Source organism: Fukomys damarensis, unplaced genomic scaffold, assembly GCF_012274545.1.
Source record: "Fukomys damarensis isolate Sample0158 unplaced genomic scaffold, DMR_v1.0_HiC HiC_scaffold_37, whole genome shotgun sequence".
NCBI classification, from domain to species: domain Eukaryota; kingdom Metazoa; phylum Chordata; class Mammalia; order Rodentia; family Bathyergidae; genus Fukomys; species Fukomys damarensis.
The window spans coordinates 17,945,668-17,956,208 of NW_022900949.1; the positions used below are offsets into that span (position 1 = coordinate 17,945,668).

At 36.6% G+C, this 10,541-nt stretch overlaps 1 protein-coding gene across 2 annotated transcripts in view; it reads right to left on the reverse strand.

The window, feature by feature from the left end:
- Positions 1 to 10,535, reverse strand: part of Acbd5 (acyl-CoA binding domain containing 5) — a 35,512-nt gene extending 24,977 nt beyond the window's left edge. For both annotated transcript variants that reach the window (XM_033759362.1, XM_010614701.2), the window contains exons 1-3: positions 10,468 to 10,535; positions 6,930 to 7,050; positions 5,904 to 5,976 (exon numbers count right to left, since the gene is read on the reverse strand). In XM_033759362.1, coding sequence (XP_033615253.1) covers positions 5,904 to 5,976; positions 6,930 to 7,027 — 171 coding nt within the window. In that variant the 5' untranslated portion in view covers positions 7,028 to 7,050; positions 10,468 to 10,535. The remainder of the gene's footprint in view (positions 1 to 5,903; positions 5,977 to 6,929; positions 7,051 to 10,467) is intronic.
- Positions 10,536 to 10,541: the final 6 nt, after the last annotated feature.

A 10,541-nucleotide genomic window follows, 5' to 3' on the forward strand; every position in this document is an offset into this window, starting at 1 on the left:
TTTTTTTTTTTTTTTTTTTTTGGTACCAGGGATCGAACTCAGGTCCTTGCACTTGCAAAGCAGGCCACGGAACCACTGAGCTAAATCCCCAGCCTCTCCCTGCTTGATTCACAGAACATATGTCCTCCACAGAACATAAGCTCAGTGAAAAGGAGCCTTCATCTAATTTTTTCCTCCTGTTTTGGTAGTGGCCAGCAGATAGAAGGAATTTAACCACAACCTAGTTTAAAACCTTAAAGTTCTTATCCAAATATGTGTTTATTTCTAAAGCAGAGAAAGAATAGCTCACCGGTAATCCTGATTAGCAACTCTGCTGTGACTCTGCGCTGAGACAATGCCCATCGCGCCACCGCCACCGGTGTTTTAGATATGTGGGAGAGAAGGGAGACTGTGCAGAATGTGGTGTATTAGCAACTAGTCTGAGGGACTATACTTTACCTTCACAGCTCACAGTAAGTCATCTAACTGCTGCTCTCATCAATGGAAGGAGGGAAGTCACAAAATTTCCTTTTGCCAAAGGAAATAGCTATGACAAGGCTGGGATCATAAGGTGCAATTTTATAACCTTATACTATAGATACTTAATTGGTAACATACTTGGATTCTAATAATAATTCTGAGAATTAGATTCAAGCCAAAAACTGAAACCGTGGGCTGATATTTATTTTGCAATAACCAAACTCATGGCTGATAAGTAGCAGAGACCTAATTCAAATGTAAGTCTGTCCCCTTACACTACCCTAGTATGAAGACCACCTTATACACCACCCTGACTGGGCAGCCACGGGCTCCACCCTGACCCCCATTCAGCATCCAATACTGTCCTCCTCTACCTTAGTTCTCTCTCATTCAAACCTGCTCCTCCCCAAAAACACTCTCCAATCTGTCCCTAAGTACAGCTGCTCAATTCAGTCTTTGGGTTTTTCATGCCTTATAAGGTAAAAGAATGAACTAGGAATTGTCAGAATTCAGTAAGTGGGGTATATGCCAGCAAGAACCATCGAATAAACTACAATTTCAATGGACTAGACTGTCAGTAACTGATATAGAATGAAAATAAACACCTATCACAAAATATGAAGAACTGAGAAAACTCTCTCTAAAGAAGAAACTTCAAAAATCAGCAATTAAAAAACAATGATTTTAACCATTTGCAAAAATTCCCCCTGACAACAATGCTTAAGTATAGGATATGCACACATATGCACAGGCTCTCAAGAGATACGAGACAGTCACAGGCAAACCTTAGTCCGGTAACTGCTGCTTATCCTAGAGATTTCTTCTTCCTTTGCTAGTACTGGGAATTGAACCAGGGCCTTGTACACACTAGGCAAGCACTCTACCACTCAGCTGCAGTTCCCTCCCTAAGCCTCCTCAGATCTCAGATTTTACTTTGAAAAAACATTCCTTTGGTGATACTAGGAATGCAAGAACATCCTATCACTGAACTACATCCACAGCCCTTTTCTTTTCTTTTCTGAGACAGGATCTCACTGTGCAGTCCAGCCTGCCCTTGAACTTGCTATGTAGCCTAGGCTGGCCTTGAACTCAAGGTGATCCTCCTGCCTCAGACTCCCTAGTGCTAGGATTACAGCTGAGAACACCAAGCCCTGCTCCTTTTTTATTTTTAGAGTCTTACAAAGTTGCTCAAAGGGCCTTGAACTTGTGACCCTCCTATTTCCAGCCCCCAGAGGAATTGGGTTTCAGGCCTATACCAACACACCCAGTTTAAAATTTTAAGGCAATTAAATTTGTTAAATATATCATAACCTGTCCAAATGAAGAATGTTTTAACACAAATATTTGGTGTGATATATGGGACTCTGGAACAGTATGCAAAGCACAGTAATTTTTCTATACTTATCCAACACTTTCCTCAGAGACGTCATTTTTAGATGATAAAAAATACACTGGAAATGTGCACGGGCAGTTTTTTGTTTTGTTTTCTTTTTGTACCAGGGATTGAACTCGGGTCCTTGCACCTGCGAGGCAGGCGGCGGAACCACTGGGCTAAATCCCCAGCCCACACAGCTGTTTTATTGAAGCAAAGACTATAAATTCCTCAAGGTTTATGTGGGATGTCTGAGAAGAATACATCTTTTACAGCCATCCAAGTTTCAGTGCTCTATCCTGTTCAGCAATCATTGTAACCACTAATTCAAGGTCCCAGGTGTTTGACCTTTTGAGGAATATCTAGGTATCGATCCTGAACATGCTGGACTCATAATTCCACTCTAAGAAGCTGCCATTCCGACTTCTCCTCAATCTCAACGAGGGCTGTGATGGGTCAAACCTGAAACAGTCAGCCCTCACTACTCAGAGAAGGCCCAGGTTGTAGCCAGGGCTAACTCTCAGGGTGTGTCCTTCATGAGGCCCTGCTCTAATCCTCCTAGTACTGTGGTTATCACATCCTTTTAGAATCCTGAAATCATGGGGCATTTAGAATCCTGCATCATCCTGGGGCATCTGTACTCGTGCTTCCAATGTGCAGCCAAGGCTGACTATATACTAATCCCTCATCAAATTTCAGAGATATATGCACACGAGTGTTGGCTCCATACTCTGTAAATCTCTGTAAGACAATGTGTAAAATTTGTACAAAACACAATACAAATCATTCTCCACTATAATTTTGAGGAAACATGTATATCTGCCTCAGAACCACACTATCTGATTTCCTCAAAGCTTAAGAGAATTGTTTCCAGCAACTTTTTCAGTGATACTTTTATAAATTATGAAAATTAATTTTCTATCAAACATCCATTACAAAAATTATAAAATGTAAAGCATATTAATAAAGTTTCTGACACCTTGAATGCAAGAATATGAAGATTTATACTCTAAAGAGCAACAGCACAGTGAATTTTCAGGTATATTTAAGAATACAATTTAATAACTGCTTCAGTTAGGAAATTATTGCAAATAGAAAATACCTTAAATTTAATAAAATTGTGAGGATAATGTTCAATTCCACATGACTGTTTAAAAACATGCAATTTACTGATATCTGTAAAGCAAAAATTCTAAAAATAATTCAAGAGTAACCAAAGTTTCAAAGGATATCCTACTATGTTGATTTAAGTCTAAAAGCTTATTTGTTGTATTCACAACACAAAATGAAGTGAAAACAGTATATTAATTTTAATTAGAGAAGAATCCATAGGCAGTATAAGCATTTTGTAAATTTTAATAGTAGGACATATCCTAAGAATTTAGGAATAGTATAAGCATTTTAAGATGCTTCAAGGCAGTGGTAAAGTTTTCAACTTTTTTTAGGAAAAAATGTAAAATATACATTGTTTCATCTCCTTACTGTGTGTGTGTGTGTGTGTGTGTGTGTGTGTGTGTGTCTGTGTGTGTGTGTGTGTGTGTGTGTATGTATTACTGGGGATTGAACTCAGGCCCCTGTGCTTGCAAGGCAGACAGCAGAACCACAAAGCCAAATCCCCCGCCCCTCATCTCCTTATTTTAAACTATGGCTACATCATTAATAAAAATGGAGGAGAAAAATGGGCAATTCAACTTTATAATGTACAAGTGTATCCAAAAAGTCATATAATGATGTTGAGGTAAAGATAAATAGTCCATGCCTGAGTTCAATTCCCAGTACTGCCAAAAAAAGAAAAAGAAAAGAAAAGAAAAACAAATAGTTATCAAACAAAAAAGCCTTTGGAGTATCTGTTTTTGAAGGCTACTTTGTAACTATGTTACTGGATATGGTTAACAGCCTAAGAAATGCTACTTTCTGTTATAACTTCCACAAAATTGAGAAAATGTAACAAAGGGTACAACTTTGAGCAACATGGAAGAGATTAAAAAGGAAAACAGCACAAAATACTGGTATGAATCTACCAAACAGAAATTACTGTGCCGGGGACGTAGCTCAGTGACACCAGACCTGCCCGGCAAGCACAAGGTCTTGGGTTTAATGCCTGGTACTGGAGGGAAGATAAAAAAAGAAAATAACCTATTGCCATGCTTTTCATCATCTACAACAAATGTAAAATTTGTAACAATAAAATTTTATTTCCCAGGCAGGGGATTTAGCTCAGTGATTCCAACGCCTGCCTCACAAGCAAAAAGGGCCTGAGTTGAATCCCTGGTACCAAAAAAAAGAAAAAAAAAATTACTACAGATGTCAATTCTGTTGAGCCATCTGGCAAAAAATTTTTTTAAAAAACTATTGGTTTTATACAGATTTTATGTTCAAAGATAATTTATTTAAGATTACCAAATGGAATTAGATTTCAGAATTTATGACCTATGTCCACTATAAAAGTGATCTTTTAGCCGGGGATTTAGGTCAGCAGTTATGCCACCTGCCTCCAAAGCACAAGGTTCTGAGTTTGATCCCCAGTACCAAAAAAAAAAACAAAAAAACAAAAAAAGTGGTCTTTTATAAAAAGTTTTTTTTTGTTGTTTTTTTGCTGGGCATGGTGACACACGCCTGTAATCCCAGCACTCGGGAGGCTGAGGCAGGAGGATCGCTGTGAGTTCAAGACCAGCCTGGGCTACCATAGTGCATTCCAGGTCAGTCTGAACTACATAGTGAGACCCTGTCTCAAAAAACCAAAAAAAAAAAAAAAAGTATCCTTATCTCATTCTGCTTCAGAAAGATCTATGCATTCATAGACAAATGCTTGTTAATACCAAGTCTACTGATGGAGGTAACTTAATTTATGAGACAGAACTTGTAAAAGAACCTTGTTAGACAATCTTGTTAACTATTTCTCGTAATAAAATGTTGCAGGGCCAGGGGTTTGGCTCAGTGGTTCTGCTCCCTGCCTTGAAAGCGCAAGGGCCCTAGTTCGATCCCCCATACTAAAAAACAAAAAAAAAACTTGTAAAGCAGAAATGTTTTCAAGACAATCCTGGTACTTCTCCAACTCTTGAGTAGTAATTTTTCAAGATTTCTATTCCCATACTTCCTCCTGTAGCTAACCAGAAAAAAAGACGGAATACACCAGGGGGTGGGGGTCAGGAGCTGTGACTCTAAAATACCATATCATCAGTTATAGTCTAGATGTAAAGTGTCCCCCAAAACTCTCATGTGTTCAGAGAAGGGGATTCACCCATCCTATTGAAAGAAACTCAGAATGTAGGGGACAGCTGCAGGCAGCTGGTCATGAAGGTGTGATCTTTGGGACTGTTACCTTGTCCCTGGCACCTTACTCTGGCTCTCTCACTCTGCTTGCTGGCTGAGGGCGTGGCACTTCTCCACCACACCCTTCTACCACGATTTTTCCTCCTGGAAGCCAGCCAACCATGGACTGAAACCGTAAACCAGCCAAAATCTTTCCTCCTCTATGTTGTTTTTCTCAGTTATTTGGTTACAAAGGCTGACAAAGGCTGACATAAATACAAGGTGATACACCGTAAGGAAAAAATTAATCTTAAGATGAACTTTAAATATTCAAATGAGAAGGGGAACAGGTAGGGGAAATTGGGAAAGGGAAGGAGGAAGAGAGAGAGGGGAAAAAAGATAATAGAAGGAAAAAATGGAAATAAAGCTTTTGTAAATGAGGGGAAAAGGGGCCGAAGAGAGGGGAGAGGAATGGGAAAAAAAAGGCCAACTGAGGATGTAGTTCAGTGGCACCACACCTGCCTAGCAAGCACAAAGTCCCGAGGTCAATCCAGTACTGCAAAAAAAAGAAGAATCAGATTCATCATCTACAGGTACAAACTCCCTATGATGAATGTGATCATTATGTATATCTAACATGCACCAATAAAAAAAGATGAACTCTAATAAAGTAGATAAAGGCCTAAGAAACATTAAGTCTAGATTCTATAGTAATGTAGTACAAGCTCCTTGTTCTTAAAACAAAGCAACGAATTGGTCCAATATACGTAAATTAGTGCTGTTCTGAATATTTTTATTGTGTTACAAATTATTTCCTAACCTTTTTCATTTCTTCCACATACGCAATCATGGCTTCTTCTTTAGTCATATCACCCAGTGAGCTCCAAGCATCCCTAGAAATGAAAATATATGCATGACAAAAGATACTTGACTCTCAGTCGTGCAGACACAGTGTGTAGCTGACACAACAGGAACATTAACTTAAAAGAAGTTCTACAAAAACACTATGCTGTAGTTTCAAAGAATCTCTTTAATAATAAATGTGTCTCCTTGAAGAAAATTTTGTGTTCAGTGGCTTTTAAAATGTTTCACCAACTGGCATACTTTATTGAAAAATAGTCTAAATTAACTTTTGTCAGACATTGGAAAAGCCTGCAATAGTATTTAAAAATATAAAATATTAGTGAATTGGGAAAATGGTAGAAATATCTTAGTAGTTTATGATTCTTTTAAGTATATTAAAAATCAAATTTCAGGCCAGGGATTTAGCTCAGTAGCACCACGCCTGCCTCACAAGTGCAAGGTTCTGAGTTTGATCCCTGGTACCAAAAAAGAAATCAAATTTCTATTTAAGTTCAGTAGGTCAGAAGTGACAGCACAGATAAAAAATTAATGTGGCAATACTTGAGTCATACTCATATATTATCTTAAAAGCCCAAAGCAAATAATATCACCTGACAGACAGAAGTCCTATTTTTCTTGGCAGCTAAAACAGGTAGGGGAGTTTGTTTGTTCTTTTCTTCAGTTTCCTTAGTTTAGACATAAAAAAGAAAACAAGCCAGGCCTGTAATCCCAGCACTCAGGAGGCTGAGGCAGGACTGCCATGAGTTCCAGGCCAGCCTCGGCTTATATTTTTCATGTACTACCCTTCTTGGTCTTACTGTTTTCCTGTCTTCCTCAAGGTTTTTCTATTTGTGTAAGAATTTAGTAAGGGCCCCCTAAAGGATACAAATTGCATCCAGTAGCTAGAATGCTGTATGTACAGAACAATATATGACAACATACGTAACAGCTGTATGATAATTATGTCATTAACATTCTTTCTTAGCTCTATAAATAAAGTTACCATTTATATCTTCCAATAGGATCCCAGAATCCTGGCCTTGAGAGTTTACAGGGTCCTTCGGTTGCCTGTTTATAGAAGCTATAGAACTTGAGCATCATTTCATGTGTTGGCTGGAATGAACCTATTGGAAACAGCCATTAAATTCAGAGCACTTAGGGAATACAACCAATAACTTCAGGCTAGATATTAGCATAACCGTAAAGTACTAGTAGTGATTTTGTATTTTATTAATGATTCAGATAATTTGTTTCTACACTAGAAACAAAAGTTATGATAGCTATATTAGTTCCTTTGCTCTACTTTCAAAAATCTCTGAAAATTTAAACTTTTACAACAATGCCAAAAATAGTTCATTACATAAACAAGCTATAGGTGTAGTGAAAATAACCATTGAATGTCACATAAAAACGTTAAAATACAGAATATTATCGTGCAAGTATAGATATACCAATCAAAACTGACTAGCACATATATGAGAAAGTCACATGTACACTCTCTTTTATAAAACTGCTACAGTAAAACTTCAACTGGACAAATTTTAATTTCCCAATTGATATAAGGAACTTTTTCTAAAGCCAACTAGTATATACCCTGATAGAAAAAGAATTAGACCAACATAAAATAGATTTCTCAATTTCCACCTCTATAAGCTTGGAGTCATCAATTTCTTGAAGATTAAATATTCACATATGTTCTAACATATCTATAATCTTTTATACGTATGTTTAAAATAGTCAAACTACATAAGCAAGCACTATACATTGCATTTTGGGGGGGTGTACCGGTGATCGAACTCAGGTTCTTGCGCTTGCAAGGCAGGCATCAGAACCACTGAGCTAAATCCCCAGCCCATGCTGCAATATTTTTAGTAAAAGCCAAAAAAATGCTAATGTTTTATAATAAATGACTAATTACAATATACTCATATGAAATAATTTATAAATATGGCCCTGTATTGTAGAAAAATATTTTTAAATGGCATGAAAACAATCCTTGCCCTCAGCGAGTCTGAGGCAGGATGATATCAAGTCTGAGCCCAGCTTACACAGCTTACGGATTTAGCAAGATCCTGTCTCAAAAAAAAACTTTTTAAAAGAGGTGGGATATAACTCAGTGCAAAAACCCTATGTTCAATCCCCAATACCAAACAAAAACAAAAACCAGCATATATGATATCTTTTTTTATAAGTTTCATAATACACAAAAAGAAGGATATACATAAAATATTTAAAAGGGATATCTCTGGATGTGGATTATTTGATGTACTTTTTCATTTACCTGTTTAAAAAATTTTTTAATATGTATTACTTTTAAACAAAAACTGTAAAAATAAAAAAGTGACTTTAAATACTTCATAGCATAAAATGATAACATGTAGTAATTAAAAACTACTAATTTACAAGAGCTGTGGAAATTATTAGATACGCTGAGAACTTGTATTTCAAGTTTGGCCAAGAGCACATAACTAATTTTGAAATCACAATAATAACTACCTATATAATATATGCATACTTTAAAGTATCTATGAGATATACTATTTCAATGGTACAGTTTTTTTTATACAGCAGAGGGAAAAGTGGAGAAACCATAGCTAATAATTGTCACTGATAAATAACACAAAAATCACATCTTACCTACCAAATTACCTTCAGTAAGCCAACTAAGTAAGATTTAGGTTTATTTACTTAGTTGAGTGATATATGTAATACATAAAAACAAAAAACATTTATCGTATGTCTTCTGTAAGAATTAAAGTATGATTTCTGTCTTCCAAGTACCAATACGGTTTTAATATAACATATGCATTTAAAATACTAAGAATTTTCATAGTCATATCAAGCACAGTCACTACAGAATTCATTATGACTTCAGGCCTTAGACAAAAGATTAAGCAATAAAAAACAAAACAACACAATTTTGTTCACGGCAAAATGGTTCAAAGTAGAAAAAACCTTAAGAGTATTACAAAACATTCACTAATTCATTCTAACAAACTCGAGGTTCAGGAAATATGGATTTAGTTTCAGGGAGCAAGAGTACATATTGCCTTTTATTCCTGCGGTCAGACCCAGGTCCTCCGCATGCTAAGTGCGACCTTTGCCCTGAGCTATGGCCAGCTGCTGACAAGTTATCATGATTTTGCGATACCTTCTGAAAGTCACAGGAGTTTCTTGCTAAGTAATGTTAAAAGAGATACTAAGCTGGAGACATCAAATCTAGCTTTTCCTATTTTCAAAAAACTATAAAAATGCATTGTTTAGGAAAGTGTCTTATATAAAACTCAGAATTATACCTTTGTTTATATTTTGTTTATTCTTACTTTCCATCCTTCATATGTCCTCCTACAATGGGATGTTTGAAACTATAGAAAGAACAGTATTATGTGTTATTTTCAAAACTTGTGGGAGGCTGCTGGGGACTGAACTCAAGGTTTCGTGCACGCTAAGGACAAGCTCTATTACTGCTTTGAAAACTTTGTGAATCTGCACTTTCTGAGTTTTTATTGAGAGAATTTTTGAATATTCATTCCTTAGCCAAGTGATAATCTAAAACGTGATATCCAAGAACAAAATATTAAATACTACAATAATATATCAATGTTGTATCCAGTTAGCACAATAACAGAGCTTAAAAATATTTTTTAAATATAGTTTAAATTTAGAGCAACTTTAAGGCCTGTTAATACGTAGAATATTTTAAAAACAAAAAGAAATTGACTCAGTACTATTTTTTTCACTTTCAAAATATAAAGAACAAAATAAAGACAAACATTGCAAGTTTTAAAAAAATAAATAAAATATAGTTTATTAGGAAGATTAATGCACGTAATGTAGAAGAACATGAATTGTAAAATAAGTCTCCTTCCTCACGTTTCTCCACTTAGAAAATACAGACATATATTTAAATAGCCGAAAATTTCGCAACACTGATTAAAGACAAAATTACAATGCAAAAAGCTCGGCAAACTGTGAAAAGGTTAAATAAGAAGAAAACCACACCTAGACTCACCACAGTTAAATCACTCAAGCCCAAAAGGAAAAATCTTGAAAACATCCAGAGAAATAATATATTATATACAAGACAACTCCTCTTGGTCTTTCTCCCAACCTCCAGTCAATGTCCAATGAGTATAAAAGAGTACAATAACAGCAAAACGTGACAAACATATTTATTAAAATAAAAAGAAATAGTTTTACAGACATAACTATAGATATGTCAAATCTATCTATCTATCTATCTATCTATCTATCTATATGTCTGTTCTTTTCCCTTCCTTCGTATCAAGAGTTCAAAAGATGTGAATACTAGGCATCCCTGGCTCAGATTTTTCTCAATAACACCCAAGTCCGCAGTCTCTGGGAAGACTTTGGCTTTCAATATAACATTCTGAACCACTTAAAATCCGGATGAAACGTCCATCTCTGGCTTGAAAGATCAGCAACTAACTCGGTCTCGTCCGGCGCCTCCCTTCCATCGCCGTCCTCCGCACTGAAAAGGGCAGGGTGGGCAGGCCGGACGGGCCGGGCCGCGCACCTACCGTTCTTGGGCAGGCTCTGGATCACCTCGACGGCCGCCTCGAAGCGGGCCTCGTGCACGGACTTCTGGCCCGCC